General features: G+C 38.8%; 2 protein-coding genes across 2 annotated transcripts in view; one reads left to right on the top strand and one right to left on the bottom strand.

The window, feature by feature from the left end:
* GTF2F2 (general transcription factor IIF subunit 2) overlaps window positions 1-20,073 on the top strand; it is an 87,557-nt gene that overhangs the window by 25,201 nt on the left and 42,283 nt on the right. Inside the window, exon 6 of the mRNA XM_037377762.1 lies at window positions 15,735-15,816. Within this exon, the coding sequence (XP_037233659.1) occupies window positions 15,735-15,816 (82 nt within the window). The remainder of the gene's footprint in view (window positions 1-15,734; window positions 15,817-20,073) is intronic.
* KCTD4 (potassium channel tetramerization domain containing 4) lies at window positions 5,494-7,007 on the bottom strand. The gene has a single exon (XM_037377763.1). The coding sequence runs from the start codon at window positions 6,717-6,719 to the stop codon at window positions 5,946-5,948; it is 774 nt and encodes a 257-aa protein (XP_037233660.1). The 5' UTR covers window positions 6,720-7,007; the 3' UTR covers window positions 5,494-5,945.

Genomic DNA, 20,073 nt, shown 5'->3' with positions numbered 1-20,073 from the left:
TGGAATCTCCCTTTAATGTCCAGAAAGATGGAGGGTTTCCTGAACTCACTATAAATGAAGATTATGTCCCCCAAAGTCACACCACACAGGCAATACTGTAGTGAGTTTTAACATTATCAGAAGTTTACGGATCTTCAGAATGGCTCAATTCATAACAGTCATCTTCTAATTGATTTTGAAACCTTAACATGTTGAACTTGCATGTCATCATGTCCTAACAGTGTTTTAAATGAGTAGCTGCCGTTTACAGCTGTAATTATTGTACCAGCTTTGTGAATGGTTTTGTTTCTGAAATGGCAGAGCAGTATGCTTTTGTGAAGCTTAAAATGAACAATGTAGTGTTAAATGATAATGGCAATGATGTTAAACTGTTATCATTGCAGATAGAAACAGCTTTTTAGGAGACTGTTGCTTTAGCTGTGTGTGGTACTCCTACTACACACATTCTTAGGAGAAGAAATCAACTGTCTAGTTCTACAGGATATTATGCAATTTCTTTCAGAAAGGCAGCTGCACTTTCTTCTTCCAAGTGCTTGCCTATCCACATTCCTCAGGTGTCATCATACATCTCCCTCCTACCTTCCCCAGTGCCTGCTGCACTTCTTGTTTTCTGGCTTTTTATTGTGAATTATGATGATTTATAGAGACAATGTTTTGAGACAGTGTTCCCTGTAATATACCTGTAAGTATGTAGGACTTACAGAATGCCTACGTCAAAAACCATAATGTGAATTTTCTAGTCTTAAATTTCTTGGGCCATATCAATTGCTTTTGTTTCAGCCTAGTAAACTATGCAAGCCTGTCTCTTCATATGAAAATACCTTCATGTTTTTAACTAATAGTCATTTTCCTGTCAATCTAAGAATTTCTCCCCTGTGTTGTGGGACAGAAGACAAAATTAGGGTTAGGCAGTAGTTATTTAGCAAAGATAAAATAATTATAGCCTAAGAAAATAATATTTATTTTGTCATAGACCCAAGTTAACTTGCCCCTTTATCCCCAATCCATTAGTCAACAGAATTAGGGCAATGTGACCCTTCTACCCAAATAAATTAATGGTCGAGGCACTGCTGTTATTAAATTGTAATATTTGTTGCCTGCCCTTGTTCTGCTTGTATACTAATGGGGAGAGAAGGAGGAAGATCATTTTCTTAAGCTGTTCTCATCTTATTGGATGGAAACCTTGTAATGCTTTTATGTAAGAGGAGAAAATAATAATGCCACTGATTGCTGCAAATGATGATGTAATTTCCCCCCCTCCCCCCTTTAGGATCTAGAGAAGTATTACCTACTGTAGAAAAGAAATGACCAATTGTCACTTACACAGTTGTAATAGGCACAAATGCAAAAAGACAATTGAAAATAAGACATGACTATTTGAAAATGTCAATAGTGCAATTATGATGCTGTGAAACACTGGTCAGTGGGTGAGCAGGTGATGTAGGTGAAGAGTTGGAGCTGTAATTTGATGTTGCACAGCCTGTGTATTTCACAGCATCAAAGCTACCTCCAGAAGCCACATCTGGCTCTAGAAATCACTGGACAGTAAGTGGCTGGAGACTGAGGAAATACTTCAAGGGAGCATCATATATGTTTGTTCTGGTTTTATATTCTTTCCTGCGCATACCTAACAAAGCCCCAGAACCTGCCTGATGAAAGGGAGGGGTGCAGTGAAAGAAAAATGAAAAGTAGTTGTTTGATGGGAGGAGGTGGGCAACAAGATAAGGGGAAGTTTGTGAGGGTCAAAGGATCAAAAATGGGGATTCTGCCCAGAGATGTGAAGGATCAGGAGGTGGAAACAGTTCACAGTCACCAGGGGATGCTGGGCTAGTCAAACCTTGGTCTGATGTAGTGCAGCCAGTCTTAGATTTTGTCCTATGTGTAAACCAAATAGTTGGTACCCATGCCAGCGCATTGCCAAGTGTGATAAAAGAGCCCTTGGCTTCTCCTCCACCAATGGAAATGCTGGGCATCCAAGTGTGGGTATTTTGGTCTTTTGGGCAGCTATATATATTTTTTTCATGAGCAGTCATTCAAGGAATTAATAGAGGCAAGGATATTCTTTTTGTAGTGTATGGGGGGTCAGTCCTGCCTTCAACTCTCTCTGTCCATTCTGCATGGTGGTCCCTTTTCTCACCCAAGAAAACAGGCAGGGAGGGAAGTGGAGCTGACTGAGCCTGGGAGCAGGTTAAGTGCCTCCTTGGGGAAGGGGGAGGACGCTCCTTTGTACACCTACAAGCAATTGAAGATCATCAGAGAAATTATGGAAATTGTTGTTCCTCCCTGCTTGTAGGACTGTTCCAGTAAGTTCATTGTAACCCAAGTCTTGATGAGAAAAATAGGAGTAGAAATACTTCACGTGCACATCGTATTCTAAGAAATGTTGTTAGAACAACTGTTAGTACTTCAGACTTAAGAACCTGATTTTGTGGCTTTCTCCTTGTCATAGTAGTATTGAATGTGAAATTTCCAACCTTGGAAGAGAAGACAGAAGTAACTGATCTATAACTGGGTACCTTTTCTGGCACACCCTACAGTGGTGTAGCACAGGTATCCACATAAGTGACTGAACATATGCAAAATATATTTATCTTTAGTATATTTGTGGAGTAAAAACGAAACATTATTCATAGTATGGAGGTTTTATGTGGTCATTTTGTTCATATACCAAAGGAAGACATGCACCCCCGCTGGTTTGTAAAATTATTCAAGTTTCAAACTAGTTTGAAGTGTCTGATTATAACTGATATGGTGTGGTTCCACATAGTTGTGGATTTCTTCAATGTGAACAGGGAAGAGAATAATTTTTTTTACCCTCATCTATCTTCTGTTTCTGCTGTGTCAATCAAACAGCTGAGTGAGGTGCCTTCAATCAGAGATGGCATATTAAAATTTCAAACCCTGACACCTGTGAAAATGTATGGATGCTCATGAAAATGGGAAAAGAAGACAAGATTGAAGTTAGTGTTGCAGCAGGTGACTTTACATGTATACCATAGATGTCAGTATTATTTACACAGAAACATTTTTTTTAAATGCAGTGAACAGTATTTAAGGTAATGAAACACTGAATTTTAAATAAGAAAAATAGAACACCACCAGAATTTATTTTTACTAATGATTAGAGATGTACATTTTCACTTCAAAAAAAAAAAAAAAAAAAAAGAAGAAAAAGAGGTTTCAGGTTCTCTTTCTTTTTCATAGGTTGAGGGAAGTAGGTACTCTGAACCAAAAGCCTGGCAAATAAAAGCCTTCCTGTAAATCTTTTAAGAATAGCTATAGAATATTCTTAGAAGATGTTTCAGATAGTTTGAATTTTACCCACGGTTACCAGCTTGTGAATAGCTTATGTTTTAAAAGTATTTTCTACAATAAATGCAGACCCGTCCAATTCTGTACTGCTTTTTCATGAGGGAAGTCATGCTATGATGAAAAACTAGTACTGCTTTCTGATATGAAGTGCTAACATTTCCTTGATGTTTGGCATTATAAGAGCCCAACTGAAAAGCAAGCAACCATAATATATTTTGATTAATGTGTAAGTATATTGATTGTTTGAAATCAAAATAGATTTTTGGTATTTTTCTTTTTTATTTTCAACTGCAATGACATTTTAAATCTCAATCAAAGATCAATTACAAGTGAAGGTTATAACCAAAAGTGTTTAAGTGAAAACGGATGATTTGACATCCTAGGAGCAACAGCCTCCTCCAGACTCTGTGCTTATGCAGGCTGTGTATTTGACAGCACTAAGAACAGGCTTCTTTAAAACTTGTAGATCAGTTATGGAGCTTTTTTAGATTGTCTTGTCACTTTTTCTTGCTCATGTAGAGAATTGTGTGTGCATAAAGGGCTTTTCATGTAATTATTCTGTGTGATGGTGTTTCTAGTTCTTGTCCTAGAAGATCAGCAGGATTTTTAGACTTCTTTTAGGGGAGCTTTCACATTTACTTCTCACAGAAGTCTTACAGATTCTTGTATGTACAAGATTAGTGGTTAATGCAGATTTTTTTTTGAAGATACCAATTTGAAAATAACTTGTGGCTAGGGAAAGGAGGGAGGATGACACACAGTGATGTTTTATGTAAAGAACTGTATTTTACTATATGTCTTTTGTTTGTAGGTAGTTAATGCATTTAGATAAACTCAGAGAAGTTTTGGGATACGTGAACAGTTCTTCAGCTTGTGTGCCTGAAATGTAGAGTGATCTGATTTTTAAATAATTCAGTTTGAAAAAGTTCCACTTAGAACCACATCTTTTGTGATCTGTAAGCCTGTAACATGGAGACTGGATAGGAAAGTTTGTCATTTCTAGACAGTGGGATCATTCTGATGGAGTATTCTGGAGAGGCTGGATTTCTCCATTTGATAAAATCACACTGGAATATGTTCCAGTCACTGCTACCTGGTCTGGAGATGTAGACTTCCTCTCCCAATTCACCTCTAGCGGGGGACCTAGTTAATACCACCTATTGTATGTTACAAGTGACATAGAATTTTGTGTTGAAGGATAAGTAGAACTTGCATTTACATTCCTGGCCACTACTACTAAGGATGGATTTGTTTCTGAAATGTGCAATAAAACTTCTCAGCCTGTCTTGTGTTAGCTGTTTTCCTTGGTCGTCATTTCCAGTATGGAGTGTATTGCATTTTGTTGACATCCTTAATATTTTTTCCTATACTGATGTTTTGGGGAAGTTGAGAAACTACTTGGTTGTTTTGTCTTTAATAGCATTTTATTTGAATTTTGGGTTCATGTGAACTGTGAATGATGGTTGGGTTCAGTTATGGACAAAGCTTAAACTTGGAGTTAGTGCAGCTTCTTTTTGCCTTATGTGATGATTTTTCAGTCCACCTTTGTGGAGTGGTTAAATTAGAAATGCTTGTGGTTAAATTAGTTACAGTTGTTCCATAGATGCTATTAAAAATTTGTTTAAAATATAAATGGAAAGATTTGATAAATAGTGGATATGAGGAGAAAGAAGGTATTTTTCTATTAAAGTGGTGCATCTTAGGTGCCAGTGGGTGGTGTATTCAAAACTAATAGTACTAGTTGCTTCTGGTAAGCCATTGTGCAAAGCAAGAGCTCTGTTCCTTGCCTGTCCTTACGAGCACAAATTATTAGTAGGAAATAGTGACTTTAGCATTGTGGGATGTCATTGCTAGACACCTGTTGTATGAAACCTTATGTCAAGTATTTTTATTAGCCATTTGACATGTATATATAATTAGAAAATTTAACATTCTGTGCAGATGCAACTAATCTCCCATAATAGAACTAACACCCCCCCACCCCCCCACCCCCTTCCTTATTTTGTTCATTTACATGTTTTGGCAATTATTATTGGTGTAGTAACACAGCTATAAATTTGGTTTTAAGTGAGTTGAGAAATCATTTAACTTTAAAATCAAGTTGGTTAATTCTAAACTCTCTTGCAATCTCAATTTTTGCGAATTCAGTACAATAGATTAGCAGATTAGCATAAATACTAATGAACATTCAAAATCATTTATTCCAGTTAAAATCTGTTCTGAATGTTATAAGCAAAACATATTTTAAGCCTGCTTATGAAAATACTCTCACTGCTGTTCAGAGCAGTTAGGTGTATGCATGTTAGTCATACAAGTACACAAAAATTCAGCTACACTCTCTGGTTGAAAGACTGCATCGAGAAAACATGTATTACAAATAGCATAAAGCATTCAATCTGTGTTTACAATGTTTAGCAGATAATTTTTATTAAATTCAGGCATAAAATTTTCATTCAGCTTAAGTAAGCCAGAGATGGATGTCATTATGAGATTTACATACCATTAGCTCACATCAATTGATTAGCAGCCGAGCTCTGTGGTACAAAGCTAGTTAGATACATTATTTGTGATGCCAGGAGGCTGCAAGTCAAGGAGGTTTACTGGCTGCATGCTCGCTTCCTTTGCCTTTGTGATTACTTGATAAAATGAAGAGCATCACTGTGAACAATTGACCCTTTCGAACAATCCAGACTGGTCAGCAGTCTAAATCCACATTTCAAAGCCATCATTATAGCCTCAAACTTAAGAGTTTCCAGGGTGCAGACAAAGGTGTTGTCCTCCTTCAGTACCAGTCGTGTACCATTTTCAGACTTTATGAAGTACTTGAATTGAATAATATTTGAAGATACTGAAAACTCCTCTGGAAATCCATCCAGCCTGCTTTTGGACACCAGTACAATTCTGGATTTTATTTTTGCAATGAAATCAGGAGCATTACAAAAGATTCTAAGTCCTTGTGAACGGTCGTGGCTGTCAGTTATTTCCAGGAAAGTAGTCTCTCGAGATGCTAGCTGTTCCTTCTCCCACCGTGATTTCACTGCATCCGAGAGTACCTTAAGCTGGAAAAAATCTGCTTCTTGTGCCAAAAGTTGATTTTCTCGAAACCCTTCTGGTAGGAGAAGTTCTCCATTTCGGAGGAAGTTGAGAATGTGTCTGAAAAGGAGTCCATCTCTGTCTATGAAGTAATGACCGTCTGCATCAAACGGGCACATTATTTTTCCATTTATGATTCCTTCCAGAAAAGAGTCTGGATACTTGGTTAGTGTCTGTTTTTGTGTGATGTATAGATAGCCACCAACATTCAGAGTAATCAGAGACGTTCTGTAGTCCTTGTCTTGCTCAGAGCCTTCGGAGTTGCTGTGTTTTTCTTCACATTCCTTTTCTCTTCTGTTTATTTTTCTCTCCATTATCAAAGATAGGACAAAAAGCCAGCTATCTTGCTTTGTTCTTGTCAGCTTGCAAAGAGATTTTTTTTCTTTTCTTTCTTTTTTTTTTTTTTTTTTCCCCAAAAACCACCTTTATTCAGCTCCGGCACGATGTTGGAATGGAAATGCTGCTAGCATTGCTGCGACTGTCAGCTCGGGTTTGCAGTAGGTGGCGTATCAGCTGTGTATGCAGGGAGATATCAGGAATATGACTGTAAAAGAGAATTTGCATTTAACTGTATAAGGGAAGAAGGGTATAACAACTGTTTGTCTCTTTTTTTCCTTTAACTCTTAAGAAGTTTTTGTCATTTTGGGGCTTCTTCACAGAAATGCATACTACTATTTTAAAAGACACCTTATTTTTAATACTTTAAGATATATTTGAAGTATCAGCTGGCCAAATCATGTTTAGTGCTTACAGTGTTAAACAGGTAGCTTCATTTATGTTTCAAGGATTTTAATTTTCACAAAGCATCTTTTCACATTTTTTAGTACTGATTACAGTACCTGATGCATACAGCAGGACAGCAGTGAAAGGAAAGGTGTCCCTGTCTGTACAAGGGGGGTGTCATCTATGGAGTGCATGCACATACATATTCCTCATTTATCAGACACATGCATGGTGGTAAGTTGTTTTCACAGAAGATAACCTGGAAGTGATGTTGAGGACTTGTTGGTCTGTTTTAAGTTTGTGAGATGAAAGCTTCCATTTGCAGTCAATGGGAGTATCCGCGCCAACGTAAGAACCACAGCCTGATTAGGTCTTGCTTTTTGCCTTTCTCTGTGCCATAAATAAAAATCGTTTTGGAGAGGGGATTTACTATTTATACTGGTGATGTTTTTTAAGTCTCCAAGGCTATCTAGCATCAGTTTGTTCTTTCTCGATAGAAGTAAATCAGCTGCCCTGTGGAACAAAGGGTTAGTGTGCCTACAGATAGCTTTGAACATCACATAACATTATAGCTTAGCAACACTTGGGTATGGGGAGGGGGAAACATCAGCAGAGCACACTTGAATCAAATGGCTGTCTTCTCTCCATGAATCTGTGCTTTAAGGCTCCCTCTCGGTTGCCTCTTAGAAAAAGGTTTCCCCTTTAAACATTTTCAGCCTGGAGCAGGAAAGGGAAAGCTCTTCACACATCTCTGTGTATTTCCTTGAGAAGCGGTGGGAGCTGCAGCATGCATTCCCCAGCACGGGCGGGAGCAGGCACTTACCTTGGGCTGGACCTGGGGAGGAGGTCCCATCTTTTTCAAGATATATTTTTCACTTTACAGGTAGATGTCTCCTGCTTTGCCTGGTTAGCAGTGAAAAGTCAGATTATTCTTCTGCTCTATTTCTAAATATTTTATTTCTACTGCTTTCACTGTCTCTAAGGCTGTTTATCGATACTGTAGAGTCATCACTGTAATATTAATTAAAACTGAATCTAGTAGAAATAAATGCACTTCTTTTTACTTACTATTCTCCTTGCCACAGTATCCCTAGCACTGACAAGCTGAATTTTTCTGCTCCTATATGTGATACATTAAGCAGATATTATTCATTAGATTTGATTTATCAGGAATTAGTCATGGGTTTAGTTTTAACTCTTTGATGCCATTGATATGTTTAGTATAACTTCAGTCAAAGAGATTTCAATGAGTTTCTAATTTTTACACATTTGGGCTTTTTTCAGAATTAACTCCTTTGACAATTATTGGGTGAATAATTGAGAAAATAAGAGCCAATTAGTTTCAAGTATGATATTTTTTTTTTTTTTGCCATTACAGGAGACACCATTCAAATTAATTTTATTGTTGACTGATGGGAAACTCAGTTAATGTGCTTAAACTCTGCATAGCTACAATGTTGAACGGTCTTAGTGGCTGTTAGACCCTAAGAGAATGATTTCTGTGGTTCAGTCATGTTATACAGGGATCTTGAAATACTTTGAAGGTGAATTAGGAATGTCCTAGCAGTAGTAAGCAGGGATTTCCAAGGAGAGCTGGGATTTGTAAAAGATACGTAATTTTTTGTGGCCAACTAAGCTGTCTACGTTTTAAGCGACAGCAGTTACAGAACAGTATCTGCTCACTTAGTTTTTCATGCTCATCATCTTCTCAACGTTCTAACACTTGCAGTTGAAGTTTTCCACTTTTGTGAACGAGTAAGTATTCTTTGAAAGATCATGCAAAATCATTTTAGTGGTTTGTATGATAAAATATTCAGGATTGATTTGATGTGGAAAATGTACTCTGTGGAGATCATGAATATTTACATTTAAACCTTTGAGACTTGAGAAGTGTAGGGCTGCTGTAAAATTTTCATCACCACAAACCCATGCAACTTTACTTCACTGCAACTGACAGTCATGTGTAACACAAAATTAAAGCCTGGCATATCTTTGTGAAAATTTTCCATTTTCTGTGCCATACTACAAGACTACTTTTCCAAAGAGCCCTTGTTCTTCCTGTGTACTTGGTGATGCATATGGTATTGCAGTGCATGTAGTTTCAGTGCAGTGGTTTCCTATAGCTCATGTTTTTCTGAAGGTGTAGCTATGCCTAGAGGAACTGGATTTTCTTTTATCTGTCCCTTTGTCCATGCACTGGAAGATCATCGAAATGTTCGTTTTGGTAAAAGCATACAAGTGTTTTTTGCAATCTAGTTGGAGACTTTGACCATTCTTGTGCTCCAAGAGTCTTTGTGTTGTGCACCAGTGATAGCTGAGATGTACCCACTGCATCCTGGGTCTTCTGGCTTCCCACTTGCGTTGAGACAGAGCAACCTGCTGCTGCGTGCTCTCCCATGCTGGCTCTAACCAGCTGAAGTATCCTGCCTGCCAGTGTCTGTAGCTAGCAATCCTGAAGTGACTGCTGCTTTACAAATTGTTAGTGTCACCTGTATGCTGGGACTGGCCATTCAAGTAAGGAGTAACAGTGGAATCCAGCAACTGAAAGGATGTTGTTTTGGTTCCAGATTAAGTCAAAATATACTACATGCTCTTGCACACAAGAGAGTGGTGGTAGTAGTAGGACCCCATTTCCAAGTTAGTCACCCTTAAGGCAGCAGCAGGAGGGCAATCCACAGAGCTTTTCAGTTTCTTCTTGGTCAGACAAGCTGTCCTGGAGACTGAAAACGCAGTGCTGGTGTCTGTCAGCTACACAGGAGAACAAATCCAAGGAGGAGGGGGATAAGCATCTGCTCCTCATTCTGTCCTACATGTTTCCTTCTGGAAAATAACTTTACTCCTCAGCTTTCACACTTCTCCTGAACCTCCTGGTCTGGAAGCTTGAGCACACTAAACTAGAGCACACCACAGGAAAGTTCGTGCTTTACCAATGGTTCAGCTTACTCGCATGTCCGAACAGCATCAGCTTCACTGAGAGTCTACCATCAGTAAAAATGACTGGAGTTACAGAAAACAGCTACTTTTATTTATTACAGTACAAAAGGATAGGAGGAAAAATCTCAACTATAAGAGGTAGAGAATTTTTGAAGTGTATTAGGAAGCCATGCTAATGAAATCTGTTTGGGTTATTGAGGCAATTTAGTAGTTATTTAATGTTGTGATACAGAAGATTGGCCAGGTTGTTGAACAATTAAACCATTCAATAGCTACTGTCTCACAGTGTTGGTAGCATGGACATTCTCATTTCAATAATAACTCCAGGACATTGATTAACAGCTATTGAAGACAAGCTCTACACTCTAATTAAAATAGAAGATTTTCAAATCAGCAAGTCTGAACAATTTGCATTGAGGACTTTTAAAAGAGCTGTCTGAGAAACTCAACAGTTGCTGTTGATATTTTAAATAATTTTTCAGCACTGCAGTTCTACAAAACTGAAAAAGAAAATGCGGTGCCAGTATTTGAAAGGTGAATTGGATGGCCCAGGTATTTAAAAACAAAAAGGGACTGTACAAAACCCAGTAAGACATCTGATTTGGAAGTCAAGCAGTTAAAAATTAAGGGAGAGTAATCTGATATTAATCAATGTGGGTGGAGGGAAAATGGATTGTGCCAAAAGGTTTCCCCTTTTTTTTTTGATTACAATTTGTTCAGCAAAGCAGGTGATGCTTTTTTCTATTAAATCTTCCAATATGTCTCATTTGTCATTTTGAATTATAGTATATACTGTATTAGTTTCCCTTTCATTTAACTATACAAAAATTATCTGCAGGCTTCAAGCTGGCAAAATGTTAAGCAGAGAGCTATCACTAAAATGTTGCTGTGGTTTGGTTCTTGGTCCTATTTATTTTTAGTCAGTGATCAAGAAGGGGGTAGTTACTGATGAAGTCTGGAGATGATACAGACTGAGAACGTAATCAATAAGGAGATACATTGCTGATGCAGAACCATTTAGATAGATGGTTAGGTTAACATTTTAACGTGACCAAATATGAAGTTTATATGCCCAGGAATACGCTCTAGACAGGGCTTGCAGTACATATGTTTGCAGGAGGATTAGGGCAGCTCTGTCCTACGTATAATGAAACGCTATTGGCAACTAAACGTGAGGTCATCATTGTGTGCAGTGGGCAGTAAAACAAATGTATGTATCTTTGGTTACCTAAGTAAGGGAGTGCCAAGTGAAGACCAGGTGATACTATTCTCTAGCTGTGCAGCTACCAGGGAAGGGTGGCCTGAAAAGGGGACCAGTCTTGAGGCTGCCCTTTGAATGGAAGAGAGGTGCCACAGAACGCCTCTCATCTGGAAGAGCAGAGCTGAGGTCTGGTATAGGACGAGGGGGCCGCCTCTTGTCCAGCCATCACGTGCAGTAGCCTGGGAAGCTGTACAGCAGTATCAGTGGGTAGCGGGAACTACCAGGGCTTCTGACTTGGATGCTGGGAAGCAACAGCCCAACTTCTGCCTGCTGAGGAGCTGGAGGCATGCATGCCCATAGCCTGTCCTTACTGCACTTTCTTCCACTTTTTCTGCTGCCTGGGGATTGTGCATTCTGAGGCAGGTCTTCATCTCCTACTTCCCTGGCACTGCTCACAAAGAGCAGGAGCTGGTAAACTCTAGATCCTATCCTATGTGCTGTCAAGTCTGGCTGTGAGAGACAGTGTCTTGGGAGAGATGTTCATGAACTGAACTTTCTTAGGCCAATAAGAATGATTAAGAAGCTGAAAAATAGGCCTAATGGAAGATTCAAGAAACATGATTTATTTTTATTAGGCTTGATCAATGTGGAGAGTACATAAGTGCTTGGATGGGAGAAATACTTTCATAGCAGGCTCTTCAACTTAGCAGTCAATGGTTTAACAAGATCCAGCGGCTGGAAATTGGAGCTGGGTGCAGTCAGACTAGAAAACTAATACATTAAAAATCTCCAAGCCTGTCCATTTTTCTCTCTCTCTGTCTCTCTCTCAAAACCCAAAACTAAAAACCACCCAATCAAAAAAACACCCCCTATCAGACCATCTTCTACACAATGCCAGTGAATTTCTCCTCAGTGAATTTATTAAGATTGCCTTAAGCATTTTAACCACATTCTGTTCATTTGATGATGATTGTTAGCAGGATTTGAAGCTGGAGTCAGTGTCTCCACAGCGTGTCTCCCTGTCATCTCATTGGAAGAGCCAACAGTTGAAATTCCTTTATGAATTGGCACCGGGGCATTCAGGCAGGGAGATCAGGGTGAGCACACATTTGGCAGCTAATGATGAAGCTATAGGTTATGTAGACCAGCCTGTCCAGAGCTGCACTCGCAGTGTGCTTGTACCTGCCACTCCACATAGGGCAACGGAGAGTATAAGGTGCTTGGCAAAATGTCTGTTTTCCCTTCTGATCACTGGTCTTAGCTAGTCTTCCAGACCTATTCATTTATCTTGTACTACTGCTTTATTTTGAGTAGGTATTTTTAACAGGGAATTGGTACTTCCATGCCTTAGTGATTTGGCTTCTAGCTGATGTGACTATGGAAATAACAAGGCAGACATGTGGCGCTTTGGGTGTCTTTTTATTGCAGCTCTGGTCCTGCAGTGAGTGAAGACGGACCCAAGTCTTGGAACTTGAGTTTGGTGAATGGGGGCTAATTAGGCTGAGAAGGGAGTAGAAACTGTGTTCCCCCACTACAGTCTTGTATCCAGAGGTTTGCATGCATCTTTGCATATTTATCCTGCTAGATTCTCTGGATGTGTTAAAATCCCCAAGAGGATCCAGGGGAAGTGGGACATAAACCTTGGCTTTTGGACAGTGGATGAGCTTTGACAGCAGCCTAGCTTAGCTGCAAGACTGCATGCAGCCATGTACTGTAAAGTGACTGGAACTAAAAAAAGCTAAATCTGATCAATGGTAATTAAAAGAGGGCATTAGCCAAGACATCAGAGATAAGATATTACTAAGGATAAGCATGTTTAATTTGCAGGTTCATTTCCTAAATAGTTGGTGTGTGGGAGCTATCTGGTTCGCTGATCCTGATTCTTTAAACAAGAATAGTTTGAAAATTGTGCCAGGTGCAGAGAGGTTGATAGCAGCATGTGTGGTGTTCGGGAAGTTGGGCTGGATGGCTCAGATGAGTGTAGGCTAGTTAGCCTTGAACCTGAACCATAGAAACTAATGGAAAAACTGTCATGGAGTTAAAAAGGTAGAAAAGATCAGAAATATAATGAATGCTAGCAAATGTGGCTTTATGGAAAGGTTTATCTGGTCAAACAAACCTAATTTTGTTTATTTCGGAGATTACAAGTTTAAAGTAACAGCGTGTTTGCAGCCTGCTTAGCATTTCGTATTGCACATAATTTAGAATCTTGTGATGTTCTGATTTATGTCTAAAAAAAAAAAATAATAGCAAGCACAGAACAAGATTAAAAACTGGCTGGCAGTTATCAGAAGGTAAGTATCAGTAGGAAGCCACTCGGGCTGGAGTTTGAAGGGCTTCCTCAAGGATTAGCAAGAGGGACAGTAGTAAGTGAGAATCAGTGCTTATAAAATGTGTCATGATTGACACGAATGCTGGTCAGATAGTGAATAACTATGACAGGACTGTCATGGTGTGACTGAGATCACTCAATTCACAGAATCTGGTTAAAGACAATGCATTTTAATCAAGACAAAGGCAATTATACACTTAGGAACAGGGAATGCAGAGTGCGCAGGTAAAATGTGAGGCTTAGAAAAGACTCAGAATAAATGTATTGGTGATATAATAGCCAGTGAGCTCCATCAACCCACAGAGCTTGATTTTTAGAGACAAATTGATCTTAACCCATTTTTAGCTGTCTAAACATGAAGAACAGTCATGGGACAGACACACATACACCCCACAAAAAAAAACCAACCCAAAACTCAAAAAACCCCACCAGCACAGGGCCATCATTGAATCCTAAAAGAGATGGGACCAATTTTCTTCTGAAAGTCTCCCTTCCTCCCTCTCTCAGCTGAATTCAGAGATTCTGCTGAATAACCTTGAGATGGCTGAAGTGAGGTGAGAGAAATTCCAGCTCCTGTATCTGTTATCTAACCTCCATACATGGTTTTGGTAAGGCCAGTACAATAGTATTAATTACATCTGTTTTCTGGTCTCCATATTCTTAGAATGTCATTGCAAGATTGAACAAGGTGTAGCTAAGAGACCCAAGACTGATTTAAGTGTGGCGTAAATGCCTTGTGGGGACATAATTCATGAGCATGAATTACTTCACTTATTGAAAATACGATTGATAAGTGACTTGATTACAATGTGTAAGTACTTGGAGGAAACATGAGGTACTAAAAGGCCCTTTAGCATAGTATAGAAAGTCATAAGAAGAATCAACTGCTAGAAGCTGAAGCCAAATTCATATTAGAAATTCAGCAGCAATATTAGAGTCGCTGTAGCCACACGTAAGTTACTGGGTTTTATACAGAAGAAAGAAGGTAAAATTTATCTGTTGGTGATACACAGGAGGTCAGACAAATTTGCCAGGTTGTCTCTCTTGACCATAAACCTTAGGACTCTGTAAAACCAGAAGTGGTTTAATCAAGTTTTCTTTGTTTCATTCAGAACTACTGAGAAAAGTATGGCATTCTAATTCCTTTCAAGGATTTAGTTTCAATCAAACCAAGAAATTTTAGATTAAATAATTTCAAAATACATGGTGTCGAAGTAATCACTCTCTGCATTATTCAGGGAGAGCAGACTTAGATTTCCAGATTTAGTAATATTTCATAGTAATCACACCCCCCATGCACACATTATGTACTAGAGCATTGTAGTAGAGAAGCAGGTGTTTGCCCACCGTTGCTTCTCTCTTCCTTCCTACATCAAGTTGCTTTTAATTTTTAGGCTTTTCCACCTTTACGGAGCAGGCTGGTATTATCGTACTGCTCTGGTAGTTGTTGCTTTAGGCGAAAAGGTGTTCACGTTGTAATACAAAGCGACTGTGTTAGAGGTGAATGTAACAGAGAGCAGTATTAACTATAAACTTAGTATGTGATCTCCTAGATTACTAACCACAAGTTTTTATCTCTTTTCCCCAAGTGTCAGCGTGAGTAGTATTATTACTTTATTTCATCGTGCTTCTTTAGTGAACCCTTTCTTTATTGTAGTAAGATGAAAATGGGTTACTCTTTTTCTGGGGGTAGGGATATAATTAGCTCTCATTTTGTCTTCCACTAATTTTGGATACTTTGATGATCAGGTTCTCTGTAGATTATTTTTTTTTTCATGGTCACTGACTGTATTCAATGCCTCTTTCCAGAAAATGGTTCTTAGATAACCTGAGTGCAACAATCTAGAGAAAGGAGGACTGCACAGTTACCATCTCTTATTTAAAATTTGGTCCTTGTGATTCATTCTTAATATGTAAAACATCTGATGGCAAAATAAAGAAGTCTAGGTGATAGCAGCTGTGCAACTATGTTTTTCCTGCTTATTTTTTCGGTGTCTAAATAGCAGAGATTTTAGAACTTGAGAACTTAAATTACATTATGTTTACTAAACGCTTTGTTAGTGAAAAATAATTCAAATGTTGACCATGTTGGTGAATCTTATTTTAATGTCCAGCTTTGCTTTGCTTTTTTCATTGTAGATAAACTTTCCTTGGAAGGAATAGTGGTGCAACGTGCTGAATGCAGACCTGCAGCTAGCGAAAATTATATGAAACTGAAAAGGTAGGAGTGCTCTATTACAAATGAATATGCGATACTGACTTTGATGCTTTTATTATTGCCTTACTAGGGATGGACTACTTCAGTTACCATGATCTCGTGCAGGATTTATACAGGATCAGAACTGTTCTTGCTTTTAGGGTGGATTTACTGTAGGGAGGGAATGAAGGCTGCAGGGCTTACACCTCCCTCTGCTATTGTCTGGTGGGATGGCATAGACTTCTGTGTTCCATCATGTGCAGAGCTCTTACTAGAGCACACATTCGGCCTCTTCATACTTAAATGTATGAATGTATGGCTATATTAAAATGTGACTGAGGCTGAATTTTCTGAGGACTTAAAGGTTTACATTGGTCTGGTCAGGACACGCTTCTGGAGTATTGGTTTCTATGTGGATGGTCCACATATTTAATTCCACTTAATACTGTGCCATGCTAGATGAAAAGCATCTCTGAAAAGATAACTTAAAATGTCCAAACTGGGAAGGGGTTCAGGGAGAAGTGCTAGACCTAAACTGGTGTGCTTGCTGGGAAAGTCAATGGCTGAAAATGTCAGAAGTGGTATGGAAACAGCATGGCATACATTTAACAGGATCATTTCGTGACTTTATAAAACCTCATAATTTGTTGCATCTAGAATTTACCCTGTGATTTCATATATCGTATGGATAATTAACTTGATGATGTTCAGTAGCAATAAATCAGATTTGAAATTGAATTGTGTATTACATTAAATGCACATTTGTATATTTTAAGCATGTAGGTTTTAATTAAATCCCCCTTTTGTATTGTAAGTTTGTTGTAAATAGAGAGGTGCAAAGCAGGAAATTTCAGGAAGAGAATTGTCTGTGACTAGTTGTACAATCATCAAAAGAAATGCAGAAAAGGCGAAGTGATGTTTTCCCCCAATTCCTGATCTGCTTTCTGTGTATCATATACTACATTTACAGTATCTTATGCTTTATTAACCTTTTCATCTAAACTGCTCCAGTATTTTCTTAATGTTTTCTTTAAAATCTGAGAGTTTATGTTCTGGCTGTTGGCAAATTGATACTGTAAGTTTGCTGCTGTACAGTGAACTGCCTCATTTCAGACTGAGTGCTGTGATTGCTATCATGATTTTTGTCATCAGTGTGAAATGGAGTATGAAGCAAATGCAATGTTACTAGAAAAGGATTCATTTCTAGCAACTTAAAATATATACAAATATAGTCTGTGAGATGTATTTGCTTTCTAATTGTTTTAATCACAGGTTGCCTGATCCAAGTGCTTTTTCACATTTTCTATTAGTTGATCAGATAAGCTTCTTCTGGTAAGGCAACAGCAGGAGACCAAAACAAAACTGATAGCTTTAATGACATACTACCCAAACTTTGAATTTTTCAGCATTCTACTTTGTTGCACATGGATGCACGCAGCCCTCTGGTCTTTGATTTTGCCATGTTCAACTCCTATAGGAGCAACAAAGATACAAACACAAAGGCAGGTTTTTTGTTTGGAAGCCCTGGCAGCTGAAAACTGATAGTAGCATTGTTTTTTCTTTCCTGTCGAAAAATTGTCAGGTTGTGTATGCCTAGTTTCTAACTTCCCATGTTGAAGGTTTTTTGCTTTTTACTGAAGAGTTAAAAAAAAAATCTTATCTGGTGGGAACTGACATGAGATTTAGCAGATCTAGCAGTCAAAGCCTCAGAAGAAATTGGTTTATGTCCAAACATCATCTCTCATATTTGAGTAGTAGGATCTACTGTTTCTCTTCATTCCCTTTACTCTCTCCTACCCTCAACATGCTACAGTCTGTATTTGTGCTTTAAAAAGGTAACAGCATTGAAGATAAACCACATAAATTATACAATTATGTTATATTACACCATTTTTATTCACTTTTCTATTTACTGTTGTGCTCTACATGAGAGAGACTCTCCAAAGGTGGAATTGATAATGTTGATAAAACAGCAAGTCTGTTGTGTAGGCTTTCAAAGCTACAATAGTAAGTTGAGTTGGGGAGGAAATAAAATTAAAAGATAAATGCAGTTGCTTCAGATTTTTAAGATCTAGAAAATGAAATTAAGCTGCACACTCCAATAACTGTGATAATTCGTTTTCTTGAGAGCTGGCAGTGACCAAATGGGATTATATACAACCCTGGTATTAAATGCAGGTATGGATCCCATCTATTATATAATCTGTATCTGGGTCAACGAAATTGGCCGATGGGTATGTGGCATGGCGTGGCATTTGATTTCCATGCTGCTTTGTGGAGTTTCAGTGAGAGGACAGGGTGGTGGTCTTGTGATGGCGCTGCCAGGAGTTAGGTGGGAGATGTGTGTGACGTGTAAGTTTAAGGATGGGTAATGAAAGCACATATTTTGGTGACACATATGGGTGAAAGCGTTACCAAGTGTAGCAGATGGGAGGGGTTTTTCCCAGGGAGCAGCTTTTGAATTGATTACAGGAAAAGTGTAGATGCCTGATGTTCAGAGCACTTTGCATACAAGGTACAAATGTGTGTCTAGGGATGACTAGTCAGAAAGGTAAATCAAAGGTTGTGTGACCGTCACTTGGTATTTTCCATTTTGCAAGTTTTGTTGTTGGGAGATTTGCTTATTTTTTTCCATTTTCCTTAATTTCAAGTTCTAGAAGGGGGGCAAATACCACGTCAGCTATCCTGTACTAGTAAAGCTGCATGCTACTGAATTTCCTGAAAGTTTTTTTTTAACAATGTATTTGTTCATTGTAACACCTTAATGATACATTTGCAATTACTGCTGCTGATACTGTTGCTGCTAGCTGGAAAATAATATGTGGTTTCCACGCTCCTGTCCTAATTTCTGTGTTGTGGGAGTGGATCTCATGGTCCCACTTAAAAATATTTGGACTGTGTAGTGGAAAAAGTAGGCAGACTGTTCCCAACTGTGGATGGTGTTACTGTGTGGCGGTCACAGAGAATACTGTCCCTATGCTACTCTTTCTGCTTGATACTTCCTCTCTTGCCCCGTCAAGCCTGTTGGACGAAGGAAAATTGTGGCATGTGAACTGTTGTAGCAGAGAGTGTGTATCACCGGTGGGCTTACATGCATCATGGCTCACTGTACAGCACACATTGTGTTTGCACAGTCTTGTGCCCCCACCATCCATGTCTGCTTCAGGCAGGCTCCACATCCACCCCAGCCAGTCCCACCCGAACTAAACTGTTTTCTTCATCTTACTGTAGTCAGCTTTCCACCATGAGGAGACATTATCTGTCCCTTAATTTTATCTTTTCTGAGGGTTAAGAAATTTTTGTTTCCATTATCTTTGTTCTGTGATCCCGGTGTTTAACCACCTTGGAGTTAATGACTCCCCAAAGAGAGAGGTCCTCCAAGAGGCTTGTCTGCACTGGGAAGGACAAGGTACAGGGAGAGAGAAGATTCCCAAACATTTAGGATCCCCCCCGGCTCCAGATGACTTGAGAAGAGATGAGAATAAGATTTTGATACTCCTAAGGGGGTTTTGCTGTGCACAGAAGAGGCAAAATGGGGGACTGGCATGCACCCCATCTCAGATTCTCTTTGCCAAATTACCTGTTTCTGTCCTTGCACTGCTCCTCACATCTGTTGTGTTCATCCCTCTGACCACAACCAATGCTCCTTTTCTGCAATTCTTTCTCAGTCCCCCTTTCCCATTTCTGTTTACTTCTGTTTCTTCATTTCCTCACAGAAAGAATTTTGTTTTCAAAAATAATTTGAACACATCACTATCATATACACTCAAACTATGTTTCAGTTTGAGGAAGAGGTAAGGAAGAAAAACCGCCTCTGTGAGTGACTTCTGCAAAAGCCTGATTCAAACTGGCATTGTCAAGTTGAGTATCTACAAGGTCTCCAGGACTGCTCAGGTCCTTTGCAGTGGGGTGACTGGGCACCAGTTTTTGGGGGAGCTTTTGAAGGCACATGCAAAGTGCAATTCAAGCAGTTGTTAAATGCAGTGTTTGATAGCGCTTCCCCAGCAGTAGTGGATGACAGGCAAAAGCTGGGATAAAATCAGAGCCCTTGTTTCGTTCTAAATTGTGCCGTTGAAATGCTGGTCGCCTTTCAAAATGGATTTTGATTCAACTAATACATAATCTGAATCATTGTATACATAATACATAGTTATAATAGATACTATTATGTATTATCTGAACTCACCCGAATTGTACATGAAATACTTTTTTTTAAAAAAAAGGACTCCCAGTATTACAGAAAGCCTGGAAGAGCTTATATTTTAACACTTCAGTGAGGCT

The sequence above is a fragment of the Falco rusticolus genome, chromosome 2 (genome assembly GCF_015220075.1).
Source record: "Falco rusticolus isolate bFalRus1 chromosome 2, bFalRus1.pri, whole genome shotgun sequence".
Taxonomy (NCBI): domain Eukaryota; kingdom Metazoa; phylum Chordata; class Aves; order Falconiformes; family Falconidae; genus Falco; species Falco rusticolus.
This window is presented reverse-complemented; position numbering and strand designations above follow the sequence as displayed.

Bases quoted from the DNA above. Each gene is read 5' to 3' on its own strand.
- KCTD4 (XM_037377763.1), bottom strand. From the start codon at position 6,719: ATGGAGAGAAAAATAAACAGAAGAGAAAAGGAATGTGAAGAAAAACAC.